General features: G+C 41.3%; 1 protein-coding gene across 3 annotated transcripts in view; it reads left to right on the top strand.

The window, feature by feature from the left end:
• Abca1 (ATP binding cassette subfamily A member 1) overlaps positions 1 to 17,462 on the top strand; it is a 134,909-nt gene that overhangs the window by 17,646 nt on the left and 99,801 nt on the right. For 2 of the 3 annotated variants that reach the window (XM_046451511.2, XM_046451512.2), the window contains exons 2-3: positions 2,475 to 2,636; positions 13,988 to 14,081. In XM_046451511.2, the coding sequence (XP_046307467.1) occupies positions 2,571 to 2,636; positions 13,988 to 14,081 (160 nt within the window). In that variant the 5' untranslated portion in view covers positions 2,475 to 2,570. Of the gene's footprint in view, positions 1 to 339; positions 389 to 2,474; positions 2,637 to 13,987; positions 14,082 to 17,462 lie in introns of all 3 variants that reach the window. The other variant, XM_058581593.1, reaches the window with a different exon arrangement.

The raw sequence follows: 17,462 nt of genomic DNA, 5'->3' as shown, positions 1-17,462 counted from the left end.
CCTGCCTGTTTGCACACAGTGAAGCCAGAGTAGAACTTTCTCCTGCTGCCCTGGGCTACTTCTTGCTAACCATCCGTTTGTCTCTTGAGGGTCTGTGGGGTCCGCACCCATGTTTGAAGACCTAAAAATGCAATTTTATATAAATGCCGTCCAAGAAACCCCCTCCTGGTTTTCCTTTCCTCCTTTTCTCATGAGCATTCTGGTGGTTCTTCTCTTCCTCTGAGCTTCTCCGTGCATAGTTGAGGGAAGGAAATTCTATACTTGGGTTCAGCCCTGGAGACCCTGGCTCTAGGCCACTCAGATTTCATCCTTCTTACTTGATCTCTCCTTCCTTTCCAGGAACTCACAATGGATTTGCTAGAAATAATGGAATGACCAGTTTGAACAGGTTGGAACCATTTATCTGGGTTATACTAAAACAGAGAAATATAAGTAGGAAGATGGGAACTCATATTTCTTTGGCAACTTAGGTTTTGCCTTGGACTGTTTTGGGAACTTATTTTATCTCATTTAGTCCTCGGATTGCCACGGCAGGCAGGTATTATCACCCCCTTCAGCGACCCTGAAGCCTTGGCCATGGACACATGCTTGGGAAACTGGGGCTAATTCTGCTTTCTGTTGGTTAGTTTTTCCTTTTTTAATAGCAAACTTTGTTCTAGATTCCTCAATGTTACCTTGGGGATCTGAAAAGGTTCCGGTAGTATATAAATCAACTAAGTGATTCCCTGAGAGAAGCTTTCTGCAGGAGAAAAATCTAGTTAATCATTTATTTTTTTGGCAGTTCTGGAGTACAAACCCTGTCCTAATCCTTAGCCATTTACAAAACAATTTGAGATTATAAACGCGGGCCTCCCGATGCCTTTCTGGTTCTCATGCCACGAGTCCAGTTGACATCTTTAAACAAGGAACTGCAAACCAGTGTGATAGTTCTGGTTTAAGTCTTTCTCTTTGTGGCATGAGAAACTTTGGAGGTTTGTGTCTATTAGCAGTTTGCTGAACAAATAATAAAGAAAAGAAAGTCTTGACTATCTCGAAAGAATTCCTGTTTTATTGAATTGCTAAAGAACGAAGTAGAATAACTTATGATAGGTCATCCTTTCTTCTCAGACACTGGAAATTTCCTCCAGTCTCTTTGCTTTCCTAGAAGATTTTAATCAGAGTCTTTGTAGAGTGGGGAACAAAGGATAATATCTACTGCAGGGTGACCTTTGCACACTGAGAGCTCCTCTGGATTCAAGGATTTTTGGTCCAGTTTTTGGTTTCTTATCCATAAATGGTTTCTACATCCTTAGCTCCTTTTGCTGTTGGTTCCTTAGGCCTAATGTCCCACCTTGTGCCACTAGAAGCCACAATCATCATTTATTTATTTATTTATATCAATAAAGTTTCTGGTTCTGTTGAGGGTTCATGACTACCAAGTACTGACAGGGTACGACTTTAACCTGTGTGTGCCACACTCTTCTCTCTCTCTCTTTTCACTTTTCATTTTTTTTGCCTCTTTCTCAACTTTAACTTTAGCATAATTCCTTGTGATTATTTCAGCATTCAATAAATACAGCTATTGGGTGGACAGCTGGAACACACAGAATCTTGTATCTCCACTTTATGAGAACTCCTTGTCCCAGCGTGGTGAAACCCTTCTCCAAAGGAGGCAGCTGTGACACCTGACAAGGAGTAGTCAGCCGTGCACCCAGGTGCAGGTTGAACAGGGCCAGAAGTGTGCATATGCCCGGGGCCGTGGGAGCTTGTCAGTTTCACAGACGCTGCGCTGTATCTGCCTCAGCAGCCCTTGCTTCTCTATGGGATGTTGTTTTCTTTCCACAGAGACACAGCTCTCGGGTTGTCTTTATCACCCGGGAGCCAGATATTGTGGCATTTCTTTGGTGCTTATTCACAGTCATCAAAGTCACGTTGAGGCTTTCCAGACAGGGAAACTGCTTTATTGATGGTGCCATTTATCATTTGAAGGACCCAACTTTGTGGCCACATGAAAATTTTGTCTGCAGTGAATTTTAGGAAATAGCATAATAGTCACGCCAGGCTTGAGGCAAAATTTATCAGTGCTGCTGACACTTTATGTAAGGGGAGCTACTTTCTTAGAGAAGGGAAACAGGTCTGGGATTCCAATGTGCCGTTTCTGTCCTCGGTGTTTTGATCACCTAAGTTTGCTCCCTTGAATCTGTTTTTCTGAGTGCATTTTTCATTCCCAAATGATCACACCAATGGAGTTCAAATGATTAGGACTATAATGATTAGCTCCCAGTCTGCTGCCAGAAAGCAGCAGTTTGAAGCCCTGTTTGCTGGAGTATCCTGAGGCTGGCTGGAGTCCAGGATACCTGACCATGGAGGAGCAGTTAGGACGTAGACTTGGGTTTTGGCGGTCTCAGGTGAGAGGGCTGGAGCCACGGCCCTCATTGGTGTATGACTTTGCATCAGTAACTGACGGCTGTCTCCTCTTCTGCTTTATCTTTCAGTTAATGACCAGCCACAGCGTCTGCTGTGAGCTTCGGCCAGTGCCTCCAGGGCTCCTGAGCCACACACAGGTTGCTTTGGGTGCCGGCTGAGGTAACATGGCTTATTGGCCTCAGTTGAGGTTGCTGCTGTGGAAGAACCTCACTTTCAGAAGAAGACAAACAGTAAGTGTGGGTTTCTCTGCGGGACTCTCTCATGCTTTCCTCCATAGCGGGTTAGAGGAGGGAGGGAAGGGAGTATTCTGGATTTCCAGAGAGATTGAATGGATCTGGCACTTGTGGACCCAGGACTCTGCGATCCTGATGTGGCCTTGTGGCTTGGCATAGAGGGAGGATTTGCAACCAGGCAGGAATATTGTCTTTGGTTTGTGCTAGCCCCTAGACCCATGAGTTCTGACTTCTGAAACCTAATAGATAATTGCCACTGGCCACCTCACACCAGTATTTCCTTTTGCTATAGCCCTGGGAGCTTCCTGGCTTTCTAAGAGCAACACATGGGCCCCTGTATTTCTGGGAATTGGGAGTGCAGTGAGATAATGGCACAGCTTTAGAGATCAATTCCTGGATCTCTTGGTGTCAGACTGTGCTCTGTCCTTCCAACTTTGTAGGCCTGGAGGAATATGATAAGCAAGGCCTGTCTTATTTCTGTGGAGGATTCTATGCCTTTCACCTCCCAGATAGGTCAGTAATGCCTTGAGTAATCCTGAGGAGGTCATCTTTAATGCACAGGTGCTTGGTATTTTTCCAAAGGAACAGGAGTGCTAAAAGGCAGGGTGAGCTCCCTGAAGCTCAGGCATCAGTTCTTTGCTGCTTTACCTCTGGCTACCCCTCCTTAGTGATTCTATCTAGTCCTCCTGGCTTAGCTACATCTCTCTGTAGTTGGTTTCTAAATCTCTCTTTCCTGTTCTGCCTATTTCCCGAATTCCAAGCCTGCATCCCCACTTCACTGTCTTAATGAAGCTCAACTTATCTGGATCCAAAAAATGTTCATCTTTCAGAAACACAAATAGCAGTAAATAACCTTGGAGAGAATTTATTTCAGTGTTTCTCAAAGTAGAGTGATGCTTGGACCTTCCTTAAAAGAACAAAAAATGTCAGGATACCCTTTTGTTCATGTAATTTTGATTTTAGTGTTACTTAAGTCTGCTCATATATATAACTAGATATATATCTTTTATAGGCTGTGATATAACTATATGACCCATGTGTATTTTTACAAATTAAATGCAAACAAAATTGCAAAAAAAATACAATTAAAATTTAACACAATAAATGTGATAAAACAACTGACTCTGTTTAGCTAAAATGCATATTATAAGCTGCAACGTGAATATAGTAGTGGGTGGTACAGGACTGTTCCTTTTGAGTTTGGCAAGTCTGTATTTCTGTGTGCTAATTATTCAAATCTCTGTACATTTTCCTGCATGAACAAGTTTCATTTGATGTCATTTGGTTCATTCCCATCATTCATAAATCGAGTTTCATCTGTTCCTTTCTCAGTCCTCTACAGTAATTCTGATGCCAACACAAACGCATGCACGAATATAAACTTGGGCTTTGAAGTCTTGTGCCAGCACTTGATTCTAAAGTAAGCATTCAGAAAATCCAGATACTTTATCAGGATTTGTTTAGATAATCATTGAAATGAAAACACAAAATGTTTAAAATCCTTGCAGAGAACTCACGTATAATGCTTCCAAAGTATGCATACTGCTTCGAGATTGAGAAACACTGATTTTGTCCAGCCTCTCATGTTACAAATGGGGAACCTGAATCCCAAGGTCACTAGTAAGAGAGCAGGGACTAGCTCTCTAAATGTATCCTGTCTGTTTTAGTCAAAATAGTAGTGAAATATAATGCATAATATTAATATAAAAACAAACATAAGCATCCATGTTTCAGGCATGAAGTGGATTATTAACTGGATTATTCCTTTTAAGGCCTCATAAAGTGCTGTTTTTTCTCATAGCTGTCATTTCTCATGTTATGAGGGATTTGATAGAGATGTTAAAGAGAGGGATTTGATAGACAGAGTTCCACATTGCTGACAAGGAACACAGGTAAGGTTCAAATCCAGATAATCTCATTCCAGAGTTGATATTCTACACCACTGTGCCATCATTATTAGTAACAACATTATTTTAGTAATGATTAGTAGCATCATTATTTTTCTATCCTCCATCGAAAATCTTGAAGTTTCTGACTTCTTCCTTGCCTTAACTCCTGCCTCTTGCAGTTGTTCCCAGTCTCTGATATTTCCATTTTCTAGTAGGTTTGTCCTTATCTCTTCATTTCTTAGCTACTATGTGGTCCATGTTCCCCGCTTCTTTTCAACCTAGTGGCAGCGCCTTCTTAGTGGGAAATTATCTTTGCCATGGTGTGTCCATTAGTGAGTCATGGAACGAATCATATTAACAGTGAAAGGGGGCCGGGATTCAAGGACAGTCCAGTTCAAACTTGTGGTTTTACAGATGAGAAAGCTGAGGCACAGAGCATGGGAGGGATCCCCCCAGTCATCAGGTAGCACCTGAGCTAGGACCAGAGGCTGTGATTTTCTCATTCCGTCCATCACAGTTCTTTCCTTCTCTCTTCCAAATGCTTAGCAGCTGCCTAGCAGTGCCCAGCCTGGGAGAGGATTAAATGGCAGGGAAAAGCTTTTCTGTGCTTGACCAGGAAAGGAATCAGGGAAAAGAGTAGAACAGGATGTGGGCTGGATCCTCCCGTCTGGGCCAGTCTACACTGGTTTTGAGCTTGTTTTGAGCTTTTTGCTCAATATTACTTATGTCTTTACAAGGGTTGGGATTAGAGAGATAGGGAGGCTTAGTTAAAGGCAATTTGTGCAGAGTTCTTGTTGAAGAAGGAAGTAGGAACACGGTCCCCTGACACAAAAGGCCTTTTTTAGACGCTGTGCCATTACCTGCTAGCCTGTTTGAGTTACTTCTCTTCCAAGATTTCTAAAGGAATGCCATTTTGTTGAATCAGAAAGAAAGGTGGTTTATTTTAAGTCACAGATGCTCAGATTGTCAGATGGGGCTGGAGCTGGAAAGATCTGACTTGCCTCTTGTATATTTGATGGAATTAGGGTTTGGAGGGATGGAGGGGTCCAGAGAGGGTCCATCATGAAAGCAGCACCAGAACTAATCTTCTGGTGGCCTCAGTTGGGTACAAATAATAAGGCTGGATCCTTCTTAGCAGGGTTTATTTTATCGACATGAAAGTTTTTATATTCTTGAATCTGAGATTCTGACTGGTGGATACCTCTCAATCCTGGCTTGAGTTTTTACATTATATTGTGTAGACGTTGGAACCTGCTAAAGGTTTTGGTGCCACTTTGTTAGCTCACATAGTCAGAGCCAGCCCTGACTATGATACCTGCATGACCATGATATGACCATGATATCTGCATGATAGCTCTTGCCCACAATAAATGCCCATATTGCATGTTTCCTTGCTCCTGAGATCCAGGAATGCATATACTTGGTCCCGAAGCCCAGCACAGAACCTGGAACTTGGGACATGATTAATGAGAGTTTGCTGAATGAGCGGTCAATGTATTCCTGGTTCGTTAGTGTGGATCTTGAGGAGGTCAGGGGTCTGGTTCAGGGGTCTTGTTTGTTGCTTCCAGGAGGAATAGAGAGATCATGTCAAAGCCCAGAACTGAGCAGTACATCCCAGAGCAACCTTGTTGAAAGGTAGCTTTGCCCTTCTTGGTGTCCTTGTTTGCTGATGTGTCCCAAGGACCCCTGTCCTGGGCCTTCATTGTTGCAGACTCATGAGGACCATCAGTCAGGGTTAGTTTTCCACTATTTCTGTTGGGCAAAGAGTTCACTGAATTGAGTTGCGAAAGTTGGGTGCAAAGCTCAGTTTGGGTTCAAAGTAACAGTTAGCTTGTGTGGGTGGCAGTCATTCAGTGCAAACAGGTTTTGGGACAGGAAGGGGGAGGGCCTTCAGAGCTTTTAGGCTCTTCATCTGGTGTTAGGCTGAGCCAGAGGCCAAGGTCTCCGTGGAACAGGTGGGACAGAGTGAGGGTGACCATGTGGCCTCTTTCCTTTTTCCTTTACCATTACTTTTTTTCAGTTAGATCACTTTTTCAATCATGTGGCTAAGAAAATAGATAATGTTTTTTTATAACTTAGAAGTACTACTATTTGGGTACTCTTTAATATTAAGGAATAAATTATCAATCAATAAATAAAATTCCTCCTTTCTGAGCCATTGGAGAATTTTACAGTGGATGAATAATCTGTACCCCCTCCCGACTTCCAGTTTCACTGACACATTTTTTTCCCCTGACTTTAGTCTTAGCCCAGCTCCAGTGGCCATGATCTAAACTCACCTTAGCCACTGTGTGCCTCAGTGGTCATTTCTTCCAAGCTTTAGTTCTCTCTTCTATGGAATGAAGAAAATCAGAACAAATAGCTAACTGTTGTTTCATTTGGATAAATATTTATTTAGCATCTATTACTTTTGGGAGATTATGCTGGGTATATATTGATAAACCACATAGTCATGGTCCCTGTCCTTGCAGAACTCCCAGTTTAATGAGGGAGGCAGATATGAAACACATTGCACAAAAATAAAAAATATAATCATAAACTATGATAAGTGTTATGAAAGACACAACCAAACGATGGTACTAACAGGAGTAGGGACTTGAGTTAGAATGGAAGGTCATGACATTTAACTTAGATAGAGCCCTGAAATTTGAGCAGCAGTGTTGACCAATGATCAGGGGTTCTGAGATCAGAGGCCCTGCATTCCAGGCCAAGAGACTAGGGGTATATGTTCTTGGATCAAGGAACAAAAAGAAGCCAGTGGCACTGATGGAATGAAGGAAAACTGGCTGGGGAATGGATGGAAAGAGGCAGGGCCAGATCATACAATGCCTTGTAGCTGTGATTTTATGTTCACAAGGAATCTTTGATGGTGGGCTGTGATCTCTAGGATCAGTCTTGTGGTTCTTGACACTTAAGGAACTTGAGTGAGAAGAGCCCCAGGGGGTAATTATAATCATTACATACATGTGTACCATCTTATGCTGTTTTCTTCTTTAGTTTAACAGTACTTATTGTGTATAATCCCATGTTTCCAAATAATCTTTATATTTATAATAAAGATACCTGAGGGTAGGCTGTGTTTGGTAGTAGTGGAAGTGCTTTTATACCTATTATAACTCAGTTTTCACAGTGATGTTGAGAGCTGTGCATTGCAACTTCTGTTCCACAGGTGAAGAAAGTACTGTTAGTAAGTTAGTAGGAGGAAAGGCTGGACCTTTGGCTCCAACCATAGGATGACACCATTTATGTTCTCTAGTAAGCCATCCATGCAGTTTTCATTTTATAAGCTCAAACCCTATTGACAACATTTAATTTGCTCTCAGCATTTGCTGTTACAATTAAATTACTGTAAAGATTTTATAGACTTAGACTTTTCTTACTTTTGTATTATTTCCTCAGGCTAAAATCTCAGGACTAGGATTACCGGGACAAAGGGAAATGGTCCTTGAAGTATAGGACCAGATGTCCTTCTAAAGGATAGACCCAATTTAAAAAGCCATTATCAATGTATCAGGCTCAGTAGTTCCAGGAGGGCAGCCTGGTTTTAAAAATTGTATTTCCCTCTAGCATTGGTCTGATTTAATCTTTCAGATTTCACTTCAGTTTTCCCACACCTCATTGAAACACACACGGTGTTAGGAATGGGTCTAAAATTAATTTTTCTTTACATTCATATAATGTTATCCCTGTAGCTTTTGTAGCCTAGTTATTTTGGGGACATTCATAAGACCTTATGTCTGTGGGGGTCTATTCTGGAGTTTTTTGTTTGGTTGACAGGTGTTGGTTACCTGTGTGTTAATATAGCCCCAGGAGTGTCCTTACTTTGGTGACCATTCTGATACCTGGGGGAGCTTGTGTTATAGGTTCCTTTGATTTGACCTCTTAGGATATCCTTTGTTGTTTCCATCCATTTCTTTTTCTCATTGAATCTTATTTCCATATGAAGTTCTAAAAAGTATCACTATTTCAAGTGAAATTATGTTAAATCTATAAATTGGTTTGGAAAATTTGGATATTAAATGTTCCCATCAAGAAGCATGGCTTAGCTCTCATTAATTCCCATCTTCCTTTATTTACCTCACCAAAGTTCAGGAATATTTAACATTAAGAGAATATCTAACTTTTCTGTTTATGTGTCTGTTCTTGCTGTGAATAGTAATTTTTTTCCTCCTATCACATATTACTAATTTAGCTGATTATCACAGGCCTCCAGAAATACCATTATTTAGATTTACCTTGGTTCTGATTAATTTACCCCTATTTTCAATTCAGTTTCAATTTCAGCTTTTTAATAGATTTTGTGGGCTTTCCTAGATTTGTGACCATGCTGTAAATGGAAAGGACATTTTCATCTCTGCATTTCTGATGTATATTCTTTTTGTTTCTTGTTTCATGCCCCATTGAAATCTCAAGCATTTTTTAACTCAGTACTAAGAAACAGTGATTTCTTTTTTCAGTATGAAGCGAATTTTTTGGGCTTCCATTATTCAGGAGACCTTTGCCTAAGGCCAAACTTTATTTCACTGGTTTCTGTGTTCTTTAAACATGGTCCTTGCTGTGCCCAACTTTGAATTAATATGCATAAATCTTGAGAATTCAGGAGTTCCATGACTGTCCTCAGGCTAGGTAGCTAAATGCTTTCGCAGAGTGACTGGATTGTGGTATATGAACTTTTGCAACCAGCAGCAATGAACACTCAGGGGACAGTGAACATGCATAGTGTGTGAGGTCTTGGCACAGTTCTGAATGAGGATTCAAAAATGGCTTGATGCATATTGAATAACATGATGATCATAATAGCCATGACGAGCTGGACTGTGTCCTCAATCCTTTACAGGAAATGATATTTAATTTTCACAGTTACTCTAGAGCAGTGATTCTTATCTAGAGGCAATCTCCCTCCCCCACCCTGGGGCTTTTGGTAGTATCTGGAGAAGTTTTTGGTTGGCACAATCCTGGGCATGTGTGTGCTGCTGGTATGAATGGGTGGAGACCAGGGATTCTGCTAAACACTCTACAGTTAGTAGGAGAGTCTCCCACACAGTTATCAGGCTCAAAATGTTGGTGGCACCACTGTTGAGAAATCAGGCCCTCATGATGATGAGGAATATCAATGGGAAGTACACAGTAGTGCTCTGGCTCTCCCCAGAGCGTCTTAGACTTTGGTGAAAAACACTTTTTTGGAAGCAGTGTTCCTCATCTTCCCAACGCCATGGTGGGGAGGTGTGGAGTTTGGTGGTGTACCAAAGCAAGACTTAAGTTTTCTACAGAAGTGTATTATGGTAAAGGGTTATGGTAAAGGGTCCGCTTTTATTTATAAGTTATTTCTGAAAGCCTGTGCTTAATAAAAGTACTAAGCTTAGTGGTGGAGGAGAAATCTGATTTTGATGAGTGGAGCAAGAACTGCATTTCTTTTTTTTTATTTTTTTTTATTGGTTGTTCAAAACATTACAAAACTCTTGACATATCATATTTCATACATTAGATTCAAGTGGGTTATGAATTCCCATTTTTACCCCAAATACAGATTGCAGAATCACATCGGTTACACATCCACATTTTTACATAAAGCCATATTAGTAACTGTTGTATTCTACTACCTTTCCTATCCTCTACTATCCCCCCTCCCCTCCCATCTTCTCTCTCTACCCCATCTACTGTAATTCATTTCTCTCCTTGTTTTTTTCCCCATTCCCCTCATAACCTCTTATATGTAATTTTGTATAACAATGAGGGTCTCCTTCCATTTCCATGCAATTTCCCTTTTCTCTACCTTTCCCTCCCACCTCATGTCTCTGTTTAATGTTAATCTTTTCCTCCTGCTCTTCCTCCCTGCTCTGTTCTTAGTTGCTCTCATTATATCAAAGAAGACATTTGGCATTTGTTTTTTAGGGATTGGCTAGCTTCACTTAGCATAATCTGCTCTAGTGCCATCCATTTCCCTGCAAATTCCATGATTTTTGTCATTTTTTAGTGCTGTGTAATACTCCATTGTGTATAAATGCCACATTTTTTTTTTTTATCCATTCATCTATTGAAGGGCATCTGGGTTGGTTCCACAGTCTAGCTATTGTGAATTGTGCTGCTATGAACATCGATGTGGCAGTATCCCTGCAGCCCTTCCCACTAGAGTGAGGCTATTAGGAAAAGAAATACCTAGAACATCCCCCTGATCTTGGAAGGTGAATTCTATGTTCAATGGTAGAAGTGTTTTTAGAGGTATAGGAGAAAGGGACATGATTACGTTTTGTCTCATGAGTTCCCTCATTTGGGTGGTGTGAATATTGGTGGCAGTGTCTTCACTCATCAGTACATGTTAGTGTCTCTGCTTAGCAGGGGCTTTGAAAGATCAGGGGTCTACATATTCTGGCCATAGGAGGGCAGAGGACCTAAGGAGGTTGATGTGATAGTGGCTATGAGCAGGGACTCAATTGACTTTGAATATCAGCTCTGCTATTTACTAATCTTGTACTCTTGGGCAATTCATTAACTTCTTGTCCCTCAGTTTCCTCATCTATAAAGTGGATATTATAATACTACTACTACTAATTGAGTTGTTTGAAGGGTAAATGAGTCAATATTTGCAAAGCATTTAGCATATTGTTACATAGAAAGACCTATTTTAAGTATTAGCTGTTATTACTGCTATCTTCAATGTGACTTCTTTCCCTGGTCTGCTTACCCATGCTAGCTTCAGCTGCTAACAGTGGTTTGTAAGATTTTCCTTGTGCCTTTTGCTACCAGTATCATGGGGAAGATCCATTCATTTTTTTCAAGTAACCAACATATTTTGAGCATCTGCTGCTCTACAGGGTTCTAGATGTGGATCTGCAGAGATGTCCAGAAACATAAGGCCTGATTCATTGGGTCAGATCAGTTCTCAGCAGGGCTGGCAAGTACAGGGTTCCACTTAAGGGGCAGATCTTAAAATGGATATGTCCCCAACATTGTTCAGTGAGAGGCAGCATGACAGCATGACCAGAGCAGAAATTTAGGGGTCAGTAGATCTGAGTTCAAACGTTGGTGCAGTCTATTTTCAGGCTTTAACTCGTGGTTTATCTGAACCTTAGTTTTTCACTTTTAAATAGAAATGATACAATCTACCCCTCAGTCTTGTTATGGATTAAATATTGGAGATGAAATGTACAAAAATCCCTGAGTGCACAGTAGGTGCTCAGTATTGGCTGTACCTTTTATAAATCTGCAAGCTGTGAGTTCATCTTGTGTCTATGGAACCTACTGCTGTTTTTAGTCCCTGCCACCTAGTGGGGCCATTTCCTACCTGAGACACCTGCAGTATCAAATAGGATTCGATGTGCCCTAGAGATGGGACAGAACTGGCCACTAATCTCAGCCCTGTTGCTCACAGGTTCTGTGATTCACTGTCCTTGAGCCTTAGCCTTTTCATGTATAAAGTGAGGACAGTAATGGTTCCTACCTCCCAGGGTTGTTCTGAGGATTAAATGAAATAAGCCATAGAAAATATGCCCAGTACATATTAGACTCTAAGTGAATAGTAGCTACTGTTTATCCTACCAGTGCAAATGGTAGCTTCAGAGCTTCAGGGTTGATGACTATTTATCTTATGCATACTCTCTTTACTTTTATTTTCTTCAAGGTTCATTATTCTTTTCTGAATTCATTTTTGTCTGATCATTTTTTAAAAATTTCATTCCTGTCTTTGTTAATATTTGTAAGTGCGTTTATTTAGCTGTGAGCTTGGAATGCTTATGACTTTGTGTCCTTTTCTTTAAATTTTATTTTTGGTTAATGGTATCTGTGTTTCATAAACATTGTTATAATGACTGCATAATCCATTGCCAAGTAGATGTACCATAATTTAATCATTTCCCTATTGCTGTGCAATTAAGTTGTTTCCAATATTTTGCAATTATAATGTTTCAATGAATAACTTGATGGATATAGCTTTTTGACATTTTAAATTTAGTTCCCTAGAATGAATTCCCAGGAATATTATTTGGTCAAAGGGGATAAACATAACTTTTAAATACATATTGCCACATTGCTTTCCCAAAGGGCCCACTTGATTTATGTTTTCATCTTCATTATTTTATAAACTTTGGTTCATTCTCTCACCCAAGAAACACTTTTAAGCCTTTATCATGGGGCAGACTTAGTGAGCAGCAAGTGACACTGGAGTAGAAGCTCCTATATGACTATAGCCCTGCTATGCCAAGAGCTGATAAAGGCACAGAGTACCTGGGGATCTGAGTACCATCCAGAGGAGGGACTTCCAGCTCAGTTGGTAGAGATGTTTATTTTGAGTGTCACGGCTTTGTTCTGGCAGAAAGGATAGTTTTCTTTTTTCCCTCCAGCTTTATTGAGGTGTAATTGACAGATAAAAGTTGTATATATTTAAGGGGGGCAATGTGATATTGTGATATACATATATATTGACTTAAAAATTAGTATGAAATAAAGAGACATTAATAAAAATTGGTATGAAATAAAAGGGAAGAAGCTGAATGTCATTTGCAAGCTTGGACATTTCAGTGTGTTTTGTCTTTGGGGGATTATTTACAGAAATATTTAGCAAGGCCAACCCTATCTTGGTCTTGGTAACCCCATAGTCAGAGTGTTTTCTTCCAGAGATGGATCCACTTGCCTTTATAGTTTTATGGTGATAGTGTTTTTTTTTTTTTTTTCAATTAGAGAACTAATACAGGGTTATTGTGGAAAATTTAGAACAATAAGAAGGCATTTTTTTTAAAAAGTCACACGTGCTCTTATCACCCTAGAACATACATGGTTATCATCTTGTATTTCCTTCCCCAAAGAAGATTTAATGATGAGTTTAATGGAAACCATATCAAAGTTCTTGGGAAATTAAAAGTCAATTATTTGAAACAGCAAAAAATCCAACAACAAATAATCAACAAAACAAACCCTCCATTAAACACTCTGAAGTACCAGCAGTAGCAGAAAGGTTAAATTATGATCTTGTCATAGAATGGAAATATGAAGTGGCCATTAAGAGCCATATTTTAAGAGAATATTTTCTGCAATGGAAAATATTCCCAGTGTGATGTTAAGGCTATGGTGGGGAAGCCAGTGATGCAAACAGGTGACTTCAAGGGCTCATAGAGATGCACTGGGAGGAGTGTGCCTGGGTTACTGGGGGGAGCCCAGGAGACTGGGCTTCTCAAACTGAGAATTAGTAAAGGACACCATGGTTGAGTCTTGAAGACTAAATAGAAATGAGCCTGATGAAGCTGGCAGGGAAGCATCTTTCCTGACTTAAGCCATGCACAAAGGTGTGGAATGGAATGTTACAAGGTGAGACCTGCAGACAGTTCAGTGTTATCAAAGCTCATGGAAGGAGAGGCTGCAGAAGATGGTCAATTGTTAATGAATTTCTCTGTGGATTTTTCAGAACCCAGTAGTGTTGGGTATCACTACTTTTTGAATTCACATTGCTCTGTCTTATTTCCTACTCAGTGTCAGCTCTTGCTGGAAGTGGCCTGGCCTCTGTTTATCTTCCTGATCCTAATCTCTGTTCGGCTGAGCTACCCACCCTACGAACAACATGAATGTGAGTACCTGTGGGTCATGCCTGAGACTCACTTCTCCCATGAAAAATTCAGGCAATAAACATGGTCTGAGTTTACCTTTCCCAAAGACTCCAGGAAACAACACAAATAGCTTGGCACAGAACATCTAGTCTTCTAATAGTTTGATTTTGATCCCTAGTGAATAGTGATAAGAGTAATGACAACAATCGCTACCATCTGTTTCATACATTTTTAAATCATGAAAATAAAGTAACTTTACTTTATAAATAGAGTTCAGACAGTGGCCACTAAAAAGCATCCTTAAGGCACTGCTCTCTTTGGTCCTGCTGGTCTTTACCACTGTATTAATGTCTTAAACATGCAGTTAAAATTATAGAACATATATTTTTAAGTAGCCTTTGTGCAGAACATCTGACTGATATTATTTGACTGATATTATTTCATTTGATTCAGTCACAACCCCCTAGACTTTATTATCATTTGTTTCAATTTCTTGCTAAGTAAGTTAGGACTCACACAGATGCAGGGACTTGGTAATAAGGATAGAGATGGAATCAGTTCAGGTCGTCTCTCAGTCATGTGTTTTGAAGGACAGCCCTTTACAGTGAGAAGTGATGAAGAATGCATGGTTTTCTGGGTTTGAATCCTGGCACAGCATTCACTAGGCTTACATGGTGGGCGAGTAACTTTACTTTCTTGTAAAGGAGGCAATAATAATACCCCTGTCATATTATTGTTGTCTGTGTTGTCACCCACAGCCATAGTCTTTCTCTGTGGCATGGCTCAATGGGTAGATTGACATGGCAGAGCAGTCCAAGTCTAAAGGACCGACATTTATGTAGGCGTTTAGCTGAGTCCTCAGCTCCACTGTTCTAGGGACTTTTCTTGCCACTAGCCAACTGTATCTATATCTCCCACCAGACCCATAAATTTATAGGACTCTGTTCTCCTAGGAAAGCTGTGGAGGCCAAGGCTACTTTTAATTTTTTCTCTTGGTCTGGCCTCATCTCTCACAGCACAGAGCAGAAGTTATTTACATGCTAATTTGCTAATACACCATCATACATATTCAAGTTACACACACACATACACACACACACACAACTGAAGAACTCTCCCTCAGGCATGATTTTCTTACTTCACCAGAAAGGAATGGAACATCTAATGAAATCTATACTCAATTTATGGGCCTGTGAGGTAATTCTACTTTCTCTTTTACAATCTCAAAGAGAGGTTGATTAGCAAATGGATATTTGGTTTTATTTAAACATTACCCTGAGCCCCACAGAAGTATGTTTCAGGGCGTGCTCAGCATTTTCATCCCCTGGGCAGTTCTCTTTCTGGAATGATCACAAAGAGGGAAGGTAGTGTAATGGAATTGGCACAGACTTTGGCACCTGACAAATGGGGTTTGTGTGGATGCTGCCTCTGCTGTGCAGTGGGGTTGTAATCTAGAGTAAGTCGTTGAATTCTGACCCAAAGCCCTCTGACCCCAGACCATAGAATTTTGGAAATCTGTGAAATTCTTGAACATATGGAAGACAGATGAGACTTTGCCCATCCATCCATGTCCTTCCTGTTCTCACTACCTTCCTAGGGACCTAGTTAGAAAGGCAGGTTGAAAGCTAAAGTGAAGTGCATGGACGTGTCTTGTCTTTGCAGTGGGAGGAGTGTGCTTGGGTTACTTACTAGGGGAGCCCAGGACAGTGTGCTTCTCATTCTCCTGAGAAGACTCTGTCCTTGGGAACAAAGGGCTGGTGATACAATTCTTCCCCATAAAACCTCGGTTCAGCCCTAGTCATCAAGGTCCCATTAACTTCCCTGGGTCCTAGGAGTCCCTTATGCTGTCATCCTGTGCACCCAGTGCCTAGTCCTCATCTTGCTTTGTTTGCAAATGAGATAGAAGACAACATGCCAGAAAGGGCCTTTGCTTCCCCCACGGAAGGACAGCCCCAAATACCTCAGGGCCTTGTGCTGCCTTTGGCTGAACCTATCTGTTCTCAGTTCCAGTATCTTCCGGAGTTGAAAGGGGAGAATCCCTGGGTCCTTGGAGTATTTGACTGGATTACATAAATCTCTGAATGAGGAGCAGCTGACTTAGGCAAGGGGCTTTGTTTGATTTTCCTTGAACTGTTAACAGGGAGATAAAGAGATTAACTAAGTAAATGTTCAACAGGCCAGAGTCCCTGCAGAGAGTGACTGCAGGGATTGGATCCTTGCTTTGGATGTTGTCTCTGGTTGGAGTATGGAGAGAAGAAAGATAGAAGGCCCCTGATTCGAACATGCCAAGTGCAGCAAGCTCTGGCTTTGGGTTAACTTCTGGGAAGCCTCTGTTAGCCCATTTGCATGAAAATAGAAGGATGAATAAAATGAGGGTCCTACTTTGGAGGAAGAAGGTAGCTGTGAGACTGAAGGAGTATTCTGGTTTGGCAACAGCAGAGGAACTACTACTGCAGGCTCACACCACAGGGCCTCCAGAGTCTGCACAGACCTATTTGTTGAGTTTTTGTTCCGTGCTAGGCACTTTGCCAAAGTGCTCTACCTAGAAGAGCTCATATAATACTTAACACATGCATTTTTATCACCATTTTACAGATGAGAAAACAGAGGATTAGGGGGTCTGTCAGGGACTTGACCAAAGTTGTTGCTTAGCAAGTTGCAGGGACCCAATGTGAAGCCCAGTTGGTCTGACCCAGAAGTCTGTGAAACTACAAGCTCTTCACTACCTAAAGCTGTGGTTCTTAATGGCTGCCAACTCTTCGAGGGTCACAGTTAATCCTGAGAATCTGAGGATAGCTGCAGCCCTGGCCTTTTTGTTCAAACATAAATAGGCCCTTGGGTTAAGAGTCCCTGATCCAGGGCACATTTATCTTGATCCCCATAAGCAGTATCCGTGGGTGACTGCCACATGCCAACCTGGGCCTTCAAGACCTCGGAGCCAGCCCAGACATGCCCATTCATCCTGTTTGTAAGAAGCTCCCACGATGAGGGGAGAGGCAGGTGAGGAGCTCACCTGGTGGATGGGGCTTCCTTATTTTGACAAGTGACAAAACAATAGCAGCGAAACAAAAGTAGCTTCATGGATGACATCTGCCCCCAAGTCAGCATGTTTTCGAGGTGCCCTTGAGAAGCTTTGGAGCTGGCAGAGGAGCAAACTGACAGACATCTGGCAACCAAGGAGAGTACCAGAGGGAACTGTGGAGTAGATTACAAAGAAGGCCACAGTGTGAGGAGGGGGCTGGGCCTGGGATCATGGAGATGCAGGTTCCGCTCCTAGTTGTGCTCCTTGAGGGTTCTTCATTGGCTGTCTGTCTTGCTATAACTTCCTCTCAGAGTGTAAAGAAATTGGACTAGGTCATCCCCCAGACCCGTCTGGTGGTCCAAGGTGAACAAATGGTGGC

The sequence above is a fragment of the Marmota monax genome, unplaced genomic scaffold (assembly GCF_021218885.2).
Source record: "Marmota monax isolate L192 unplaced genomic scaffold, Marmota_monax_Labrador192_F-V1.1 WCK01_AAM20220418_F8-fsc00020, whole genome shotgun sequence".
In the NCBI taxonomy this organism is placed as follows: Eukaryota; Metazoa; Chordata; class Mammalia; order Rodentia; family Sciuridae; genus Marmota; species Marmota monax.
This window is presented reverse-complemented; position numbering and strand designations above follow the sequence as displayed.